General features: G+C 40.6%; 1 protein-coding gene across 4 annotated transcripts in view; it reads left to right on the top strand.

Annotated features, from left to right (window-relative positions):
* Window positions 1-23,197, top strand: part of SUSD1 (sushi domain containing 1) — a 154,741-nt gene that overhangs the window by 118,725 nt on the left and 12,819 nt on the right. For 2 of the 4 annotated variants that reach the window (XM_057548765.1, XM_057548763.1), the window contains 3 exons: window positions 5,520-5,559; window positions 17,805-17,898; window positions 18,223-23,141. In XM_057548765.1, coding sequence (XP_057404748.1) covers window positions 5,520-5,559; window positions 17,805-17,898; window position 18,223 — 135 coding nt within the window. In that variant the 3' untranslated portion in view covers window positions 18,224-23,141. Of the gene's footprint in view, window positions 1-5,519; window positions 5,560-17,804; window positions 17,899-18,222; window positions 23,142-23,197 lie in introns of those variants that run through there. The other 2 variants (XR_009008661.1, XM_057548764.1) reach the window with 2 other exon arrangements.

The raw sequence follows: 23,197 nt of genomic DNA, 5'->3' as shown, positions 1-23,197 counted from the left end.
TTAGGGCTTCAATATGAATCAATATCAATTTGGGACACAGAGGGAATGAAGTGGGAGGTTACGATAAGAATTCTAGTTTATAGGGAACTTTCCTGTGATGTCATTGATGCCTCTTTTTCATACAGCTAAGCAGAACATGTGCTTGTTCTTTGAAATAATTTATATTTGGACTCACATCTTTGAATTGCTATTACTTCCCCTGTGGGTTTCAAATATATTAGTGTTGCAGTCATATTAAAATCAGTAGTGATTTATTTATTTATTTTTCTTTCTAAAACAGCTTTACTGAGATGCGATCCATATAATTCTAAAGTGTACAATTCAGTGGTTTTTAATATATTTACAAGATGGTGGTAATGCAACGATCACCATCTAATACTCAGACATTTAGCAGCGATTATTTTTAATATTTATTTTTAATTGTGGTAAAATACACATAAAATTTACCATCTTAACAATTTTTAAACTAACAGTTTGGTAGTGTCGAGTACACTTACACTGTTAAGAAACCAATCTTCAGAACTTTTCATCTTGCAAGACTGAAACTCTGTACCCATTAAACAACTCCCCATTCCTCCTCTTCTTCCCCAACTCCTGGCAACTACCCTTTTACTTTCTGTCTCTATGAATTTGACTAGTTACCTTGTATAAGTAGAATCATGCAGTATTTATCTTTTTCTGATTGTCTTATTTCATTTAGCATAATGTCTTCAAGGGTCACTCATGCTGTAGCATGTTTCAGAATTTCCTTTCTTTTTAAGGCTGAATAATATTCCATTGTATGTATGGATAAACATTTTGTTTATCCATGATCTGTAGATGGACACTTGGGTTGCTTCCATCTTTTGGCTATTGCAAATAATGCTGCTGTGACCATGGGTGTTCAAATATCTCTTTGAGTCTCTGCTTTCACTTCTTTTGGGTATACACCCTCAAGTGGAATTGTTGGATCGTTTGGTAATTTTATTTTTTAATTCTTTTTGAAGATCCCCATACAGTTTTCCATAGCCACTGCACAATTTTACACTCCCACCGACAGTGCACAAGCGTTCCATTTTCTCCACATCCTCCCCAACACTTGCTGTTTTCTGTTTTAATGATGGCCTTCCTAATGGATGTGAGGTGGCTTCTCATTGTGGTTTTGGTTTGCATTTCCATAATGATTTATGATGTTGAGCATGTTTTCAAGTACTTTTGACAATTTGTGTATCTTCTTTGGAGAAATGGTTATTCAAGTCCTTTGCCCATCTTTGAAGTGATTTATTTCTTTGTTGTTGAGTTTTAGGAGCTTGCTATATATTCTGGATATGTGATTTACAAATATTTTTTCCCATTATGTGAGTTGCCTTTTTACTCTGTTGCTAGTGTCCTTTGATACACAAAAGTTCTTAATTTTGATGAAATCCAATTTGCCTATTTTTTATTTTGTCGCCTGTGCTTTTGGTGTCATATCTAAGAAATCATTGCCAAATGTAATTTCCCGAAGCTTTTCCTTTGTGTTTTCTTCTAAGAGTTTTAAGTCGTATATTTAGGCTTGATCCATTTTGAATTAATTTTTGTATATGGTGTTAGGTAATGGTCCTACTTCATTCTTTTGCATGTGGTTATCCGGTTTTCCCAGCACCATTTGTTGAAGATTTCCTTTGCCCATTGAATGGTCTAGGGACTCTTGTCAAAAGTCATTTGAGGGAATTCCTTGGCCGTCCAGTAATTAGGACTCCATGCTTCCACTGCAGGGGGCATGGGTTCGATCCCTGGTTGGGGAACTAAGATCCCGCGTGCTGTGGGGCGCAGCCAAAAAAAAAAGTCATTTGATATATATGCAAGAGTTTATTTCTGGGCTCTCTATACTATTCCATTGGTTTATATGTCTGTCTTTAGGCCAGTACCACACTGGGTTTTTTTTTTTATTATTATTAATTTTTATTGGAGTATAGCTGATTTACAATGTTGTGTTAGTTTCTGCTGTACAGCAAAGTGAATCAGTTACACATATACATATAGCCACCCTTTTTTAGGTTCTTTTCCCATATAGGTCATTACAGAGTATTGAGTAGAGTTCCCTGTGCTATATACTAGGTTCTTAATACCACACCGTTTTGATTACTGTAGCTTTGTAAATCAGGAAGTGTGAGTTTTCCAGTTCCCCTTTTTGTTTTTCCTCCTGTGTATCTGTCCCAATAAACATCATTACCGTGTTCCAAGTTGTCAAGACAGAAATCTAGGAATAATTCTTGTCTCCTCCCTTTTTTCTTATCTTCTTGTGCAGTCCATCATTAAATTGTGTCAATTCTATCACATTAATGCCATTTAAGATCATCCTTTCCTCTTTCATTACCACTGTTTAGCTTTTGACATCTCTTGTCTGAACATCAATTTTCTAACTCATTTTCTTGTCTCTTATTCTACCTATCTCCTTGCTCCATACTACTGCCATCATGTATTTTATAAAATGCACATCTGATCAAGGCACTCCATTTTAGTGAACTCCCTTCTTCACCTGGCCATTTCAATTTCTCTCTTTTAATACACTCAGTTCCCTAGTAACTGCCTTGCTGTTTGAGGTCCTTTTTCTTCCTCAGTGTCTTGAACTATACCCTTCACTGGTTACTCTTGCATATATCTTTTATTTTAATTAATTAATTATTTAATTAACATCTTTATTGAAGTATAATTGCTTTACAATGTTGTGTTAGTTTCTGGTTTATAACAAAGTGAATCAGTTATACATATACATATATCCCCATATATCCTCCTTCTTGCGTATCCCTCCCACCCTCCCTATTCCACCCCTCTAGGTGGTCACAAAGCACCGAGCTGATCTCCCTGTGCTATGTGGCTGCTTCCCACTACCTCTATTTTACATTTGGTAGTGTATATATGTCCATGCCACTCTCTCACTTCGTCCCAGCTTATCCTTCCCCCTCCCCATGTCCTCAAGTCCATTCTGTATGTCTGCGTCTTTATTCATGTCCTGCACCTAGGTTCTTCAGAACCTTTTTTTTTTTTTTAGATTCCATATATATGTGTTAGCATACGGTATTTGTTTTTCTCTTTCTGACTTACTTCACTCTGTATGACAGATCCATCCACCTCACTACAAATAACTCAATCTGGTTTCTTTTTATGGCTGAGTAATATTCCATTGTATATATGTGCCACATCTTCTTTATCCATTCATCTGTCGATGGACACTTAGGTTGCTTCCATGCCCTGGCTATTGTAAACAGAGCTGCAGTGAACATTGTGGTACATGGCTCTTTTTGAATTATGGTTTTCTCAGGGTATATGCCCAGTAGTGGGATTGCTGGGTCATATGGTAGTTCTATTTTTAGTTTTTTAAGGAACCTCCATACTGTTCCCATAGTGGCTGTATCAATTTACATTCCCACCAACAGTGCAAGAGGGTTCCCTTTTCTCCACACCCTCTCCAGCATTTATTGTTTGTAGATTTTTTGATGATGGCCATTCTAACTGGTGTGAGGTGATACCTCATTGTAGTTTTGATTTGCATTTCTCTAATGATTAGTGATGTTGAGCATCCTTTCATGTGTTTGTTGACAATCTGTATATCTTCTTTGGAGAAATGTCTATTTAGGTCTTCTGCCCATTTTTGGATCGGGTAGTTTGTTTTTTTGATATTGAGCTGCATGAGCTGCTTGTATATTTTGGAGATTAATCCTTTATTAGTTGTTTCATTTGCAAATATTTTCTCCCATTCTGAGGGTTGTCTTTTCATCTTGTTTATGTTTTCTCTTGCTGTGCAAAAGCTTTTAAGTTTCATTAGGTCCCATTTGTTTATTTTTGTTTTTATTTCCATTTCTCTAGGAGGTGGGTCAAAAAGGATCTTGCTGTGATTTATGTTGTATAGTGTTCTGCCTATGTTTTCCTCTAAGAGTTTTATAGTGTCTGACCTTACATTTAGGTCTTTAATCCATTTTGAGTTTATTTTTGTGTGTGGTGTTAGGAAGTGTTCTAATTTCATTCTTTTACATGTATCTGTCCAGTTTTCCCAGCACCACTTATTGAAGAGGCTGTCTTTTCTCCATTGTATATTCTTGCCTCCTTTATCAAAAATAAGGTGACCATATGTGCATGGGTTTATCTCTGGGCTTTCTATCCTGTTCCATTGATCTATATTTCTGTTTTTGTGCCAGTACCATACTGTCTTGATTATTGTAGCTTTGTAGTATAGTCTAAAGTCAGGGAGCCTGATTCCTCCGGCTCCGTTTTTCTTTCTCAAGATTGCTTTGGCTATTCGGGAGTTTTTTGTGTTTCCATACAAATTGTGAAATTTTTTGTTCTAGTTCTGTGAAAAATGCCATTGGTAGTTTTATAGGGATTGCACTGAATCTGTAGATTGCTTTGGGTAGTATAGTCATTTTCACAGTGTTGATTCTTCCAATCCAAGAACATGGTATATCTCTCCATCTGTTTGTATCATCTTTAATTTCTTTCATCAGTGTCTTATAGTTTTCTGCATACAGGTCTTTTGTCTCCTTAGGGAGGTTTATTCCTAGGTATTTTATTCTTTTTGTTGCAGTGGTAAATGGGAGTGTTTCCTTAATTTCTCTTTCAGATTTTTTATCATTAGTGTATAGGAATTGCATATTATCTTTTATTAAATGCACTTGATGCACTAAGCATCAAGGCAAAATTTAGTCACATTCAAAACCTTGTGGCCATTTTAAGCTTTTCCCAGAAATTATCAGTGTAAATATAGTTTTTCAATTTTTAATCAAATTAACCCAGAATGACTAAGGTTGTCACTTGAAAGAGAATTACTTAATGAAGTTGAAGGGATCTTTCTCTAACCTCTACTATTTGGTTTCCTCTGGGGAATTTTTTGCTGACTTTTATCATAGATCAACAGTAATCCTAGCATCCCTAACAGACAAATATGCCTATAATATCAGCAGGGGAGAAGAAGAGAAGGTATTTCATTCCAATGAGTTTGTGGGTTGCTTCTACCATGGATGAGCTTTCATACATGTTCCTTTAGCTTTCTTCCTGGTTCTTGGCTATGTTTTGGGTAACTGAGGTTGCCTGGTAAATATCATCTAGAGAAGTGAAGTATTCATATATACCAGGCCGTCTCATAGCCTTGCACATAACATGCATCACTACTTCTTGCTGAACCTGGATGTGACCCCAGAATCCTTTTCAACATACTGTAGTTCTCCAGGCAGTCAGTGCCAGTTGCTGAGAGCTGGCAAGGGGAATGGAACTTACCACCATCCCTGCTCTTTCCTCATAACATGTGCTTCCTGAGATCCATTGGAAAGCTTTAGGGTTATCCATTCCTAGGGTCACTTCTGTCTCTGCTGCCCACGCCAGTCCCTTTGAACACTTGGTGATCATAAGGCTAAATTGTAAGGTGTTAGAGCTAGAAGAGATTTTAAAGATCGTGTGGTCCAAAATAAGAGATAAAACCCTGCAACTTGTAGGGCTAAAGTGTGTTATTTAAACTGACATCACATGCCACCCAATTATATGTGTTGCTGTGTTTTCCTTTATAGGTGAGAAGAAGCTCCTGTGCAGTTTGGGCTCAGGTAAAAGGTAAAACCATTTTCTGCCTAAGGCTGCTCTCCTTATTTCTCCTCTGTCCACTCTGCAGCATTATGTGTATGTTAATGAGATTTCTTTTTAAATTGTCACAGGTGACAAAAACGCATCTCAGACTAGCCTACAAAAAGCCATAGCTGAAAAGGATGGGGGGTGGGAACTTATGGAATTAGAACCAGAGTGGCATCACCAGGCCTCCAGAAACTGGGACTTGGGACTCAACACCATAAGTAGGACTGTCCCTTTCTATCTGTCTCTATCTCCTCTCTAAGTGTGAGTTGGCCTCATTTTCTTCTACTATAAGTTATGTGGTGGTGGGTGGGTGGGGGGGACCAGCTGCCCCAGCTTAGCCACTTCAGTGGGAACAGACAGTTTTTCAATTCAGGGAGTCTCTTCTCCTAGCTAAGTGACTATCCATTGGATGAGTCATTATTAAGAGGAGATAAGGTAGTATGATTAGCCTACCTTGGTTTGGGGCTTACTGGTATGGCTGGTTTGGGGGCAGATCAATGTGATCAGCAACCTCACCAGGGTTGCATTGAGAGGGGGACATGATCCCCATCAGGAAGAGGCACAGAAAACCATGTTGGCAGACCAAAACAAAGAGCCACAAGCAGTCCACTACTTTCAACCATTTGGCTACTTAGCATGTGCACACACATACACATACACTATTTAGAAAAACACCCTCCATTAAGAAAGTGAAATTGTCCTCCATACAACCAAAAATGGAACCCAAGTAGAAGACAGCTCAAAGATGGGTCTCTTAGTGAATCCAGCTCCAAGGCCAGGGTTCCTGGGGATGATCTGTCCCTCTTGATCTGATTAATCTAGATGTGCTTCTCATGATCTCTTAGCAATCTATGATTAAATGGCAAACTTAACCATTCTCAAACCACAGTATATAATATGAAAGGGAAAGGTGGATAATCACGATAAGTACGTTCATTTAGAAAGGAAGAAAAGATAAAGAACTGTGCAGTGGCCAGGGGGCCCATAACAAGGACCACATCCTGCTGGACAGGAAAAGCAAGCATCTCCTGCCCTGGCAGCAGAATGGGTCACTTGGTCAGTTAGTTTGGCTGCCTCGGGCTCTGCCTGATGGGAGAACAGCCTTGTCCCTTTCCTCCAGAGCCTTCCCTAAGAGATGCAGAGAGAAGGAGCCCCACTGAGTGCCTACAACTTAAACCTTCTGCTTCATGGGGGCAGCTATCTGGGTGGCGGAGTTGCCTTAGGGATTGAGCAATCACAGGTCCTTGTTTGCCAGGCTGGGATTTCCCTGGCAGTACATTTCTTTAAACCAGCAGGCAGCCAGCCACTGGATTTGATTCATAAGAATTCCATTAGTTTGTAGCTAATACCAGAAATCTTGTCAAGTTTATGACCTTTTGAGTCTGGAACTTTTCCTTGTGGTTCATGAATCCTAGCAACAGCCTGAGGAATTCTGCCCTTAGCCCAGAGTATCGGTTTAACTCCTTACATCCTGTCCCTCACCTCAGAGCATCATAAAACAATAGGCTGGGGTGCTTCCAGGAGGGTTCCAGTGGATGGTGCCTTACAATTGGGGGATTTGTTACCCTGTCTGTAGAGGGTACCTAGCAGGAAATGTTTGGGAGGAACCTGGAGAAATAAGCTTCCTTTTTTTTCTGCTTATCCCCTAATCTCATTTCCCATGTCTTTATCTCTACTCACACCAACTTCAACAAGGGTAAGGGGCATGGATTTTCAACTGGGCAAGGCACATTGCCTGACTGTCAGCCATCTTGGATTGCAGATTGCCAGGCAGCAAGGGGCTCTCTCTCTTTTTTCAATTTTCTTGAGAAAATAATTTACATATAACGTTGTGTGAGTTTAAGGTGTACAATGTGATGATTTGATTCACGTACTTATTGCAAAATGATTACCGCAGTAATGTTAGCTAATACCTCCATTACCTCACATAATCACCATATATATATGTAATTTTTATATATATGTATATATTTATATATATAATTTGTGTATATGTATGTGTGAATACTTAAGATCTACTCTACTAACATCTTTCAAGTGTACAATACAGTACTGTTAACTACAGTCAACATGCTGTACATTAGAATATGTCCCAGAACTTATCTTACAACTGGAAGTTTGTACCCTTTGACCATCAGCTCCCAATTTCCCCCAACCCCTAGCCCCTGGCAACCACTGTTCTGTTCTCTATTTCTATGAATTCAGCTTTTTTAGATTCCATGTATAAGTGAGATCATTCCGTATTTGTCTTTCTCTGTCTGACTTATTTCACTTAGCATCATAAGTGAGGGCCTCTTTTTTTTTTTTTTTTTTGCATTTTCTATATATATATTTTTAACATCTTTATTGGAGTATAATTGCTTTACAATGGTGTGTTAGTTTCTGCTTTATAACAAAGTGAATCAGCTATACATTTACATATATCCCCATATCTCCTCCCTCTTGCGTCTCCCTCCCACCCTCGCTATCCCACCCCTCTAGGTGGTCACAAAGCACCGAGCTGATCTCCCTGTGTTGTGCGGCTGCTTCCCACTAGCTATCTATTTTACATTTGGTAGTGTACATATGTCCATGAATGAGGGCCTCTCTTAACAAAGATGTGCGCTGTTACATTTCTGCGTGCAGATAGACTAAGCCCCCTTTCTTAGAATTGAATGATGGCCACAAGAAACAATCACGCATTCCAACATTTGGAAACTTTTCTGCCAATCCATTCCCTGAAGCTTTAAGGGTGGGATGGAGTTCCTACAGGAAAAGAGGTGCTTTTAGCAGAAGAATGGAGATGTGCAAGCATCATGGACAGGCACAGATACAATAGCCTCCAGAATCCGCTGCTTTCAGCAGCCGTTCAGTGTGATTAACAAACTCAAACTGGGTAGAAGAAATGGCCAAAGAGCTGGCTACAGTCATTCTACTGTGATTAAGTTAACAGGAGGGATTTTGCTTTGGAAATATCTAAGTGGCTTTTGGCAGTGCTTTTTTCCCCTCATGTTGAAAGAGAGTCTGAACCTTTAAATTCAAGCTACTGGAAAGAGCTGAGATAATAGAAAACCCAGTTATGTTGAAATTTTGAAGGCAGCTCTAGCAGATATACATCTACATACAGAATGGGTGTGCGCTCACCTGGCAGTCTCCTTTTGCAAAAATTTTGGAGCCTGCCATTTCAGAAAGTAATTTGGAGAGAACTAGGATCCAAATAAGTCCTCAAATTGTTTCAGTTCACTCGTGCCAAGCAACAGCCCCATTCTTGCCTTTGCCCTCTGATGAATTATGCTATTTACCTTTTGCACATTGCCCCTAAAAGAGCTTTGTGATGACTACCAGGGAGCCAGCAGTCAGTTTGATGGGAAATGCAGAGGCCTGGGCTTCTTTGCCCGAGTCCTGCTACTAATCAGCTGAGTGTCTTGGAAATTATATTTAACTTGGCTGGTTCTCTGTTGCCTTCCTCCAAGATCTCTGCGATCCCTTCCAGCCACAAAGTACTATGATTCTGTGCTTTCTTGAGTCACAGAGCAAGGTCATTTGATATATGTGAGATGATGATAAACTGTAACCAGGGAACATCCTTTAGTCATAGGCATGAAAGCTCTGAGTCATTAGTGACTACTCCTCTTTCTCATTTAGCCCACATTTTGCACTTGGGCAGACCTCTCTGATTGTCATTTCTGTGTTCACTCCCTGAGCAGAGGCCTTTGGATGACTGGCCAAACCTCTTTCTCATCTCCCATCACAGTGTTCAGGTTTCCCTCTTCACTCAAGCCTACACTACCACCTGACATGTTCCCTCCACAGTTCTCCAGTATTTCTTTTGCTTTTTCTGACACCAATGTACCAGTCTGATTGAATCTCCCATTCCTCTCCATTCAAACCAATGTGCCAGCTCTTCTCTGGATATGGCCCTTGCTTTCTCTCCTTAATGTCTTGCTCATACGATTATGTACTTACTTCCACCTGGACTGCCCTATAACCTTCCTGTAATTTCTGTTTATTACAACCCCTCCTGTTCTTCAAGATTAAATTCAAATGCCGTCTCCTCCTTGACACTTTTTAAAATTTCCTCAACAGGGCGGGATCTCTCTCCCTCCCTCTCTTTAGCCATTCTGCCATACTTTCGAGTCACTGGTATACTTGTTTTTTCTTACTAGATTTCATACCCTTGAGAGAGAGCATTTGAAGGGCTGGAGCAGTGCTGGCACACAGTAGGTGCTCAATCAGAATTTATTGAATTGAGTTGAATGATTACTGGGGAACCAGCAGTACAGTCTGGTGAGAAAAGAAGCATAGTGGGTGCAATACTTATCAAATAAGCCAGAGAAGATTAACATCAAGGTATAAGCCTAGTGTGTACATTATCTATGAATATGCTATGTGCATGCATGTATACACATATACACTCACACTCATTTTATTTTATTTTATTTTTTTAACATCTTTATTGGAGTATAATTGCTTTACAATGTTGTGTTAGTTTCTGCTGTATAACAAAGTGAATCAGCTATATGTGTACATATATCCCCATATCCCCTCCCTCTTGTGTCTCCCTCCCACCCTCCTTATCCCACCCCTCTAGGTGGTCACAAAGCACTGAGCTGATCTCCCTGTGTGATGCAGCTGCTTCCCACTAGCTATCTATTTTACATTTGGTAGTGTATATATGTCAATGCTACTCTCTCACTTTGTCCCACCTTACCCTTCCCCCTCCCCGTGTCCTCAAGTCCATTCTCTACGTCTGCGTCTTTATTCATGTCCTGCACCTAGGTTCTTCAGAACCTTTTTTTTTGATTCCATATATATGTGTTAGCATACGTATTTGTTTTTCTCTTTCTGACTTACTTCACTCTGTATGACAGACTCTAGGTCCATCCACCTCACTACAAATAACTCAATTTCGTTTCTTTTTATGGCTGAGTAATATTCCATTGTATATATGTGCCACATCTTCTTTATCCATTCATCTGTCCATGGACACTTAGGTTGCTTCCGTGTCCTGGCTATTGTAGATAGAGCTGCAATGAACATTGGGGTACATGACTCTTTTTGAATTATGGTTTTCTCAGGGTATATGCCCAGTAGTGGGATTGCTGGGTCATATGGTAGTTCTATTTTTAGTTTTTTAAGGAACCTCCATACTGTTCTCCATAGTGGCTGTATCAATTTACATTCCCACCAACAGTGCAAGAGGGTTCCCTTTTCTCCACACCCTCTCCAGCATTTATTGTTTCTAGATTTTTTGATGATGGCCATCTGACTGGTGTGAGGTGCTACCTCATTGTAGTTTTGATTTGCATTTCTCTAATGATTAGTGATGTTGAGCATCCTTTCATGTGTTTGTTGGCAATCTGTATATCTTCTTTGGAGAAATGTCTACTTAGGTCTTCTGCCCATTTTTGGATTGGGTTGTTTGTTTTTTTGATATTGAGCTGCATGAGCTGCTTGTGTATTTTGGAGATTAGTCCTTTGTCAGTTGCTTCATTTGCAAATATTTTCTCCCATTCTGAGGGTTGTCTTTTCGTCTTGTTTATGGTTTTCTTTGCTGTGCAAAAGCCTTTGTGTTTCATTAGGTCCCATTTGTTTATTTTTGTTTTTATTTCCATTTCTCTAGGAGGTGGATCTTGCTATGATTTATGTCAAAGAGTGTTCTTCCTGTGTTTTCCTCTAAGAGTTTTATAGTGTCTGGCCTTATGTTTAGGCCTTTAATCCATTTTGAGTTTATTTTTGTATATGATGTTAGGAAGTCACACTCATTTTAAACCTTCATAATAGTGGTAGGAAGAATTCTAATATGGCCTCACAAATTCCTGGTCCTTGGGGTACACCCACTTTCTCTCAGTTATTCATTCAAAGGCCATTCTAGTTGTTGCTGTGAAAGGATTTGAAGATGTAATTAAAGTCCCAAATAGGGAGATTATCTGGATGGACCTGCCCTAATCACATTAGCCCTTTAAATCTGTGTCTAGAAGTCAAAGACAGGGGAAAATGGAGATTCCAAGGGAGAGATAGATTTGACATAAAGGTTTCTCCTGCTGGCTTTGAAGATGGAGGGGACCACGTGGCAGGGATGCGGGCAGCCTGTAGGAGCTGAATGGCCCCTGGCTGACGGCCAGTAAGAATATGGGGACCTCAGTCCTACAACTGCAAGGGACTGAATTTAGCCCACAACCTGCATGAGCTTGGAAGCAGATTCTTCCCCACAGCCTCCAGAAGGAAATGCAGCCCTCTCAACATCTTTATTTCAGCCTTGTAAGACCCTGAGCTGAGGACCCAGTCACAGTGTGTCTGAACTTCTGACCCATGGAACTATGAGCTAATAAATGGCTGCTACTGCTAAGTTTATGGTAATTTGTTAAGCTGCAATAGAGAACGAATTCAATGATGTTGTTGACTCATCAGGCTTTACTTATCTCTAAATTAGTTTTCTACTTTGATCTCCTTTGCCATCTCCTACTCCGCAGGAGATTCAAGCAAGGGAACCCTAGAATAGCAGAGAGAAATTTAACACACTAAATAGAAGTCACAGTGCTAATTATTTGTGCCTTTTGGAGAAAAGAATTGTTGCTTTCAGGAAATGACCCTGCTCATGTAAATTCATGAAAAAATGTCCACAGCCATAGGAAGTCCTCAAGCTGTCACAAAGTCTGAGATTAGGAATAGGGCCTTTCTAACTGGCTCTTCAACACCTGTGATATTTCCATTAGTGAAAATGTTCAAGATAAGCCCAGGGAATCCCTATCACTCCTCCTGAGCACTATACCTCTTTGGGGAGCCACCATACAGGGACTGGTGGAGTTTAAGCCTAATGGATTTACTTGCTTTAAGAATGAATCACTGAGAATCTGGGATATAACACATGGTTCACTCACTTGGGTTTCTAAAAGAATATTCTACAAGTGATTGAGAAGAAAAATAAGTATGGTTTCATGGCATGAGACCGTGAAAGGGAAGGTAACCAGAGGATGGCAAAACTCTGAAAAATGTAATTCACATTGGCCAGTTATACATTTTCTCAGTAAGGAATTAATGTGGGAAGTCCCTAAAGAAGCATGTGGTTATACCATGATTGGATTGACTCATGTTCACAGAGTACATATATAATGTAAAAAAAAAAGACATATAACCAGGAACTGTTCTACCAGCAAGAATTGTGCCTGGAGCTACAACCCAAGTCATGTTATACAGAACGAATAAAGATGATTTCCCAGTACATACCTCGAGAGTAAGGAATAGTTGGGCTTCCTGCTAAGGGTGAAAGATGTCCTCTTTGATATTTGAAAACTAGAGAAGAGCTAACTGCTCTCCATACATTAAAGTCTTCTGCCATGGATGAAGCACTAAATTCTAGCAGGCTCATACAATTTGCAAATGAGATGGATAAACCACTGCAAGTGATCTTTGAGGAATCTTGACGAAGAAGTGAAAAGTGGGAAGACAGAGGATGAGCAAAGGGCATGGAACTTTGTGAAAGGGAGGTAGATTTTACAAAGTGTGCATGATAACTTGAAGTCAAGGCCAGGCATGGTCTTTAAGAGATGGCTCTGTGTCCACCTGGGAGAAGAAGCTGTAGTTCCCAGCAGTCAGTATGGGAGCTATGAGCAGATTGGATGAAACTGCTCTTCTTTCTTCTGGCACAGAGTCACTAAATGGTCAGGGAACTGTGGCAAGCACAATGGATTTTGACTTCAGCCAACACTTAACAATGCCCGGTAGACAGTGTGGGGAAATGAGGGCTGGGTGTGAGCTTAGAAATGGCGGGATGACTACGCAAATGTTGCTTATTAATGAGTTGATGTCAAATCCAGGCAGGTACAGAACATGGGTCAGTGTCCACAGTCATCTTCAGCTCACCATCATCATGAATCAATGACTCAAAATCTATAGAGGAAAAAAAAATCTGTAGAGGATGAAACTATACAGGACAAAATATAGAGATGATGTAGATGATCAATGTTGGGAGGAATACTGGGTAGACTGCATGAAACGAACAGTGGAGGAAAGCACCAGATTCTTTCCACCATCTCCAATACTGTAGTTTCTCTTAAAAACAAAAACAAAAACAAAAAAACCCTAGGGAATTTAGTACACAAAAATGGCTTCTCAGTGTTTTAATTTGCATTTTTACTTGTAAGAGAGAACAGTTGATCAAAGGTTTATCAATCATCTGTAATCATGTTTTATACATGATTTACCTTTTGATAGAATTTGTTTATCTTGCTATTGAGGTACTTGCCTTTTTCCCTATTAATTTGTAACACTCTATATGTTAACTCCTTGCTTATTAATTATTCTCATTATTTTACCCAGTTTTCCATTTTCCCTTTAAGCTTACTTATAGTCGTTTTTGGTATACAGAAGTGTATGCTTTTTAATATGGTCAAATCTCTCATTCTCTTATTTTAAGGTTCCTGCATTAACAAATATGCTTAGAAAATTCTTGCCTGCTTTAATGTTAGATAAGTATTCACTTACATTTTGTTCCAATTCTTTAAAATTTCAGTTTAAGTCTTTAATCCATCTAGAGTTTGTGTTGGTATAGAGTGTAAACTCTAGTGATCAAAATTACTTTATTCTAAATGGTTAGCCTATTTTCTCAGCGCTAGTTATGAATAATGTATCATTTCCCCAATGATTTGAAATAGTAACAAAAAAACGACAATAATAATTAATAATAGCTAAGATTTGCCAATTACTTACTGTGTACCAGGCACAGTTCTAACATGTCATAACATTTATTTATCACAGTAACCTCATAAGGTGGGTATTATGGTTATGATTCCCATGTTATTAAATCATCCCTCTGTGGGGAAACTGAGGCACAGAATGGCTGAATAACTTGCCCAAAGTCACACAAGTGGGGAGTGGTGGTGTACAAATATAGACTTGGCCAACCTGACTCCAGGATTCAAACTTTGAAATTCTTTTATATACTTGGGGTTGTTTCTGTGCTTTCTATTTTGTTCCAATGTATTCATTCCTCTGCTGATACTGTGCTGTTTTAATATCTAGTAATTCAAGTCACTCCTTTAATTTTTTTTCTTTATTAATTTCTAATTTAACCAGAACTCCTCCTCCTGTTTTATAATATGGCTTCTTAAAAATGTCAAGGCTTTTTTCTTCTGAATACCAAAAGTAGCCAAACAATACATGCCATGTTTTTCTAGAAAGTCTCTCTCTTTTTTTTTTTTAAAGAATCAATTTTATTTATTTATTTATTTTTGGTTGCGTTGGGTCTTCGTTGCTGCACATGGGCTTTCTGTAGTTGTGGCAAGCAGGAGCTACTCTTCATTGCGGTGCGCAGGCTTCTCATTGCGGTGGCTTCTCTTGTTGCGGAGCATGGGCTCTAGGCACATGGGCTTCAGCAGTTGTGGCACACAAGCTCAGTAGTTGTGGCTCATGGGCTCTAGAGCGCAGGCTCAGTAGTTGTGGCACATGGACTTAGTTGCTTCGTGGCATGTGGGATCTTCCTGGACCAGGGATCAAACCCGTGTCCCTTGCATTGGCAGGCGGATTCTTAACCACTGAGCCATCAGGGAAGTCCCTCTAGAAAGTCTCTTGACAACATTTTCTGAGGTAATGATTTGCCAGGCTCTTTAGCAAAAGATATGTTCCATGGCTGCTTTTGCTGGTGCCAGCTCCCCTGGAGAGTCTCCAGTAGAATCAAACTGCTCTCAACCTAGTTGTAGAGATCTGAGCAGTGCCGATCGGTAGAACTGTCTGCAGTGATGGAAAGATTTTAAAGCTGTGTTGTCCAGTATGGTAGCCACTCACCACTTGTGGCTACTGGGCACTTGAAATGTGCACTTAAAATAGTATGACTGAGAATCTGAGAAACTGAATTTTAAATTAAATTTAATTTAAATTAATTTAGATTTAGATAACCACATTGTGGCTAGCGGCTACTGTATTAGACAGCACAGAATTGATGATGAAAAAGTTAAGTAGCTTGAACTGTTCTCAAATGTGCTACATTCACTGCCAGGGAAATAAGTCATCTATATTTTGAGGGTCTCAAGTCCAGGGGCTATTTTTCCTCTTAAGCCCCTCTCCCCTTACGGTAACAGATGTTTGCTTTTGCTGTTTTCAGCTCTTCAGTGGCAGTGTTGGATTACCCAGGGGGAGCACTAAGCATATGCCTGGTGCATCGGTAAAAGGAGGGTACAGACAAATGAAATACAGTTGGCCCTCCATATCTGCGGGTTCCACATTCATGGATTCAACCAACCGTGGATTGAAAATATTCAGAAAAAATAATTCCAAAAAGTTCCAAAAAGCAAAATTTGAATTTGCCACACACTGGCAAGTATTTACCTAGCATTTATTGAATATGTTGTATTTACAGCTATATACATAGCATTTATGTTGTATTAGGTATTATAAATAATCTAGAGACAATTTAAAGTATACAGTAGGTTATAAGCAAATACTACACCATTTTATGTCAGGGACTCGAGCATCTGAGGATTTTGGTATCCAAGGGGGGCCCTGGAACCAACCCCCCATGGATACCGAGGGATGACTGTAATTTGATATTCCAACAATGACAACTGCAACAAATCATCTGGAAAAATTTGGAATTGGTTGCACTCCCTTAAACTTATTCCATGACTTGGTGGTATTTTTATTTTTAATTCTATACATGCAAAGTCAGCCCCCCAAGATCTTCTCAATGTCTGGTGGCACCATTGTACAGATTTTTGTTCTTCCAAAGAGGAATTTGAGCAACCACAGCCCGAGGCCCCATAATCATCAGCCTGTGGAGGAAAGATCTGGGCCAGCACCCCTGACTTCTGGGGGAGAACATGACCCACTCTGCTGCAGAAAGAGCTGGATTCAGATCTGCACTGGGAAAGCATGGTGCTGTGGTCAAAAGCAAAGATCGTGGAGCCAGGCAGCTTGGGTTTGAATCCTGGCTCTGTCATTTACTAGCTGGGTGACCTTGGGCAAGTTTCTTAACCACTCCATGTCTGATTCATCATCTATAAAATGGGAATAATAATAGTACCCAGTGTAATAATACCTGGTGCTATTATTATGGTACCCAGTGGGTGGTTAGGAGAGGTTTTAGAACAGTGTCTGGCACATAGTAAGTGCTAAGTAAGTGTTTGCAAGTTAAAATGAGATCTTTAGTTTAGAACATGATGCCCTGACTTAGTCACTTGGCCCAAAGGTACAACTCAAATGTGTGTGTTTTTCAGTTAACAGCCAGGGATCTCCCTGGAGTTGACATGCGATGCACCTCTGAATAGAACATACGAATGTCTTTCAAAGAGCTTTTATATAAATTTTCTTATTTTATCTTCACGGCAACCTGCTAAACAGAGCAGGGAGGTACTACCCTTGCTTCCTGTAGGGGAAATGACAGATGACTCTACCCAACAGAGAGGATTTGTTTGCTATATTTGTTTTTCTTTTAAATATTTATTTATTTATTTTATTAATATTTTTATTATTTTTTTTTGGGCTGCATCGGGTCTTAGTTGCAGCACGTGGGATCTTTGTTGAGGCGTGAGGGATCTTTCATCGTGGCACTCGGACTCTTCATTGTGGTGTTCGGGCTTCTCTCTATTTGTGGCGGCGGGTTTTCTCTTCTCTAGTTGTGGCGCACAGGCTCCAGAGCGCATGGGCTCTGTAGTTTGCGGCATGCAGGCTCTAGTGGAGACGAGCAACCTTAGTAGTTTTGGCACGCAGGCTTAGTTGCCCCACAGCATGTGGTATCTTAGTTCCCTGCCCAGGGATCAAACCCACGTCCCCTGCATTGCAAGGCAGATTCTTTACCACTGGAGCACGATGGAAGTCCCTTTTTGCTATATTTGATCACTGGAGCTATCATTTTTGGAGCAAAAGTCCAAATGACGTCAGAATGACATCTTCCTCGACGCAAAGGAAAACTGCTGGTAAAAATGGACCAAGTGTAATTGACTTGAGAGAGGACCAACACACACAACACAGGATGCTGTATGTGTGTGCCCAACAAGATCAGCTTTTATCCCTTGTAACTTGAATGTGGCCCGGTTTTACGCTTCCTTTTCAAAAGTGCCAAGGAACGGTTTTTCCTGATGCCCTGTTCTCAGGGCCAACTGAGGGGGCACAGAGGAACTCTGGGCATTCTTGGGATGGTTTGTTAAATGGGGCCAACCTCTGGTTAAAACAGAGTGAGCACAGGTGAGTGTGCACCTCCGGGGAGGGCCGTGATTCTGTGCTCTGCGGGTTCAGCATGTGGTTCTGTCCCGCAGATTCATCGCTCACGCTGCAGCAGATGGTAGGCGTCGGGCTAGGCTCCCTGGCTGTGGTGATTGTCCTCGCATTCCTCTCCTTCTCAGCAGTGTGGTATGTGCGACTGTCAGTTTTGAGGAATGAGTGGAATGGAGGGAGGGTGGGGTTGGAGTCAGGCAGAACAGCTGGGATTGAGGAGGGTCAGAGGGGGAGTGCAGGAGGTTGTCCCAGGCTCAGCAGGTGAAAGGCGTGGGTAACTCTGCAGCTCAGGAGGGAGGGGCGTGCCCTCCAGTCCCAGGAAGAGAGCAGGGTCAGTGATGGCGCCCTGACAACTCACAGAGTGGTGGCTCATCTCCTGTACCGCTTCCCGTGCACACAGGGATGCACCGCAGGAAAACCTCAGTGTCAGTGAACTCTCTTTTCCTCCGCCGTGTCTAGATTGCCGATGCTGCGTGAAGAGGATGCACTGCTGGGGCAGATGTTATGACAGCTTCTCAGGCGTGTGCACAGAGGCCCTGTGTGTGCGTGGGCCTGCAATCCCATTCCTGGATTCAAGACGGTGACTATCTCTTTGGAATCCCCCAAAAGGAGGACACTCGGGAATTGTTGATGTCTTCCCTGCTGCACGACCAGTTCTGTGTCTCTGAACTTGAGAACCTTGATGTACCATGTAATATTGACCACAGGCTGCAGGTCACATGGGCTGGGCCTGTGTTCTCCTCTGAGTGACGCCGGAGAGTCAGCTCCTCTAGGCACTGAATGCAAGAGACTGTCTGCCTCTTCCTTTATAGCATCTCTGTCATTAATTCAGAATCCATTCTTTTACAGTAAGTAATGAGATAGACTTAAGTGTCGGCTAGAATTTGACTTTATGAAGGAGGTCATTGCAAAGGCTAGAGATCACTGACATAGGCAAACACGGCAAACACTTTAGAAGCCCTTTTCCGACAATTGGTTGACACACTAATTAGAAAGTGTGCTAGCCTGGCCACTCCAGTAAGTTCCCTGCAATATCTGTTAGGCAGTGTTGCTTTGATACAGTTCCTTTTGTCTTATATGTATTCAAAAGCCATAAGTCTTCATTCCAGTAAAAATATTCTGTTAATTTAGACAGTTCTCTTTCACATGAATGTTTAGAACAGCCTTGGCAAATTTTTTTTCACTGAACATTTCCTAAAAATGCTCTGTGCCTCCTTTTAGACTTGGGGGTGGTGTGGTAACAATGGGTTGCAACACTGTGAAGCCCACGGCCAGAGTCCTGTGTGGGGAGGGGAACAATGCGGGGAACAATGCGGGCGACATGATCGTCCCTTTTATCTACAACGTCAGTAACTATGAGTGTTACTTTATCATGAACCATGTCCCGGACCTACTGTCAATATGCTGAATTTACAGATGGAGTGGATTCGATTTGACTTTTAAAGCCCGAATCAGTGTTCTTGAACTTTCCTCCCTAATCAACAGTGTAACTCCAAGGCTCAGCAAGAAACGAAGGGAGAAGAAGGATGGAGGCTTGTGGCTTCTCTAAGTGACGGTGGTGTCCTCCTCTGCCTTCTCCCTCCCTCTCCAGGCCTAGGGCATAGAAAGCATGGGGAGAGGTGGGGGGGCAGTGATATTGCCCAGCTCGGGGTGCAGCATATATGAACGTGGTCCTAGAATTGGGCAACACCACAGTCCTGAGGAAAAGGGACAGTCTTTCCCACATGGTGGGCTGGTGTGTTCTCCACCGGCTCACTGGGCACCGGTGAGGGACACATCTGAGCAGCCTGGGCTTGTAGGCAGATGAGGAGACATCAGCAATGATAGGAACAGGTGGCAACTCTCTATGAAGCTGCTCCCCCAGGGAGATCTGGCCCAAAGCATATCCTCTCAACTGGGAAGAGTCAGAGAGAGGGAAGTGATACCCTGATGCTTGAGTTTTCAAGGCCAGCTGTCAGCCCTGGCCCCAGCCAGTACTGGGCAGTATTAGGAATAATTGTCCTTTGTCCTCTGAGGTGCCGTCTCAGTCTACAACTTAGGATCAACATGTAGAACACTTCCTGCTCTCATTCAGGTGAACTGTAGAGTGGAACTCTCAATAGACTAATACAAATAGCTTCCAACTTTTAATTTTTATGTGCAACAATTCAAACTCATACAGTTTTCACAGCTCTTGAATTATGTTTGGAATCTTTACAAATTATTTGGTTAGTATGAGGTAGGGTCTCTGATGAGTAAGGATTTTCCTCCAAGCCTCCTCTAACCAAAGAGAGAATCTGAGTTTCTCCCCCCTTATTATTATTTTTTACCAGTTCTGTAAATACCATATGTTTCTGTAGTCCTCCTAATTTCAAGTTCTAGGATTAACTGCCAAAGAAGCTACATTTGTCCACATGGGAACTTAGCATAATTGTCATTGAAAGGAAGAAGTCCTATTTGCTTGGTATCAAAAGTTTCTGGTTAAGAAAACTGACTAAAGATGAAGTCAAATGTACTTCTGGGTACAGTGCAGAAATGTAAAAGCAGTTCATGAAAGAATACTGAAATAACAAAAACATAGATTTTGTCCCTTCCTCTAAATGTTCCAAACTATAGCACAGAGTTGCTCAGTGTTAATACTTAACAGAAGTAGGTGCTGAGCATTTGCAAGAAGGATGCACCATTTTCCTGCAGTTCTTTTCTGATCATTTTCTCATGCACATGAAGGCAGCCTTAAGTTCTCTGAATTCGCCTGGTAGCTTAACCACAATACTGTCCCTTTTTTTCCCAAGTGGATTCCTGGTTAAGGCGGGGAGAGCATCTCAGGAGACCAATAGTGGGTCTTCCTAGAAGCATGCAGGGTCCTTCTGTTGAAGGACTGATCAGGTAGCATTCAGAGTTGGGTTATGAGTGCCACTAAATAAAGCTAGATCCTCAGATAGTGATGGAAGAAGGATCTTTTCCTTATTAACTGTCTTGGGAACAGTGTGTAGAGGCAAGTGCCAAGATCCAGTCTTGAGCTCCCTTCTAGACTAGGAATCAAAACTGAGGGTTGCCCAGATATGGAGCAGATTGTTCCCTGGCTGAATTTTTTTTTTTTTTTTTTGGTGCCCATAGTTTTTATTTATCTCCACCATGGTTTTTGTTTATACATGTTCTTTCATTCCATCCTCACAACAGTTCTGTGTAGTGGGAAGGTTAGGAGTTATCATTTTCCCATTTTAGAGTGGAGAGATGGGTTCAGACAGAGACGTAACTTCAATTGTTACTTTTACTATTATAGCAACTGTGTCTTTTTATACTTATCTTTTCACTGTGATATACCTTCCCCCATCACTTCTAGAAGGAGCCACAAGCTACCAAAATAGATGGAGGTTAACTAGGGGAAATAGGTAATAGTCCATCCATGACTCCAGACCTAAAATTGCAGCTGGGCCCTTAAGATTAAGACCAGAGCAAAAGTCATTACCTTGAAATTCCATAGTGGATTGGAATAAAGTTAGTATTTAAATTGATTTTAAAGGAGGTATAAAAGAATTCTCAAGGCTCCCTTTTTCTGCTAATCTCATATTCCGATTTCCTAACCCTTTAATTTTTCCATTCCCTTCATCAGAGAGAAAACCAGTGGGTAGTAGACATCAATCAAATGGTGTTTTAAGGACCATTTGCCTCCCACAGCCATCGTTGGTTAAACTCAAGTGCCTGATTTTGGAGAGGAAAGTGGGTGTGGATTTTTCTGTGTCCATTTGTGGGCAGGTGATGCAGTGAGGCAAATCAATTTTAAAAAGTGTACGTCCATTGTTTCAGAAAGAGAGAGAATGAATGAGTCATTCTGGTGACGTGTGTGTGTGTCTCTGTGTATGTGTGCGTGTGTGTATCCATATCCATACTTTTTTGGCCTAACTCAAGGTTACCAAAATGGGGTCAAACTAGGCACGTGGTTTGTAACATGCATTGGACACATTTTTCATGTCAATCATGATGGCATTAAAAGTTGGTACCATAATTTATTTAACTAATACTCTGTTGAGTATTGTGCATTTAGAGTGTTTCCAGATGTTTACTATTCTTATATATGTCTGTATAATTGTATTCAGTTATCACTTATGCTAAATTCCTAGACTTGAAGTTGTTGGAATGAAAACTATATACACTGTAGATTTACTACATATTGTCAGAGGAATCTCAGAAAGTTTATACCAGTTTATGCTCTCACCAGCAGGAAGCCTCAACATACCTGGGCATCGTTGATATTCTTTTTTTTTTTTTTTTTTTTAAACTTTTTTTTTTTTTTTTTTTTTTTATTTACTTATGGCTGTGTTGGGTCTTCGTTTCTGTGCGAGGGCTTTCTCTAGTTGTGGCAAGCGGGGGCCATTCTTCATCGCGGTGCGCGGGCCTCTCACTGTCGCGGCCTCTCTTGTTGCGGAGCACAAGCTCCAGACGCGCAGGCTCAGTAGTTGTGGCTCACGGGCCCAGTTGCTCCGTGGCATGTGGGATCTTCCCAGACCAGGGCTCGAACCCGTGTCCCCTGCATTGGCAGGCAGATTCTCAACCGCTGCGCCACCAGGGAAGCCCCGTTGATATTCTTAATCGTGATTAATCTGGTAGGTGAAAAATGACCTTTCAATGTTTTGTTTGCATTTCTCTGACTAATTTGCATGTTGATTGGTCATTTGTAATTCTGTTGTGGTGATGTGCCTTTTTTCTCAGTAGTTGGCTTGTCTTATATTGATTTGAAAAAGTTCTTTGTATTATAGTAATTTTCACTTTTAGCTGTCACATGTGTTGTAAACAAATTTTCTACTTTATTACTTCCCTTTTGACCTGTTTGTGCCATGCATTGCCACACAAAAACTTTAAATTTGTGTAGTCAAATGTATCAGTCTTTTTCCTTATGTATTTTGCCTTTGGTACCATGCTTAGAAGGACCTTCCAATCTCAAGGTAATAACTATAATTCAGCAGTTAAAAAAAAAAACATTTAAATCTTTAATCCATCTGAAACATTTTAGTATAAGGAGTGAGGTCGGGAGGGGTCTTTTTTTTATTCTTGCTAAATGGTTTAGCCAGTTGTTCTATGAATATTCCTTGACTGTTATTTTTTTCCCCTCGTGATTTGACTCGTATACTGAATCATATACTAGAGTCTACTTCTGAACTTTCTCTTTTGTTCTGCTGATTTATTTCTGTGCCAATACCACCTGCTATAAGTTTAAAATAGGGGTTTTTTTTTTTAGTACCAAGTAAAAGAAGTTACCACCCTTTTTCTGTTAATTCTCAGAGTATTCTCAGCTTTTATTATATATTTATTCATGTATACATATTTATTATATGTAAACTAAAGAATTATTTGGTCAAGTTCCCCCCAAAATCTTCATATTTTTCTTGGGGATACATTAAATAAAGAGTGCTCTTATCCCAGAACACAATATGTGTCTCCATTTAATGTTTGTGTG

The sequence above is a fragment of the Balaenoptera acutorostrata genome, chromosome 6 (genome assembly GCF_949987535.1).
Source record: "Balaenoptera acutorostrata chromosome 6, mBalAcu1.1, whole genome shotgun sequence".
Taxonomy (NCBI): domain Eukaryota; kingdom Metazoa; phylum Chordata; class Mammalia; order Artiodactyla; family Balaenopteridae; genus Balaenoptera; species Balaenoptera acutorostrata.
Note: the sequence above shows the minus strand (reverse complement) of the source record. Positions and strands in the feature narration are given on the sequence as shown.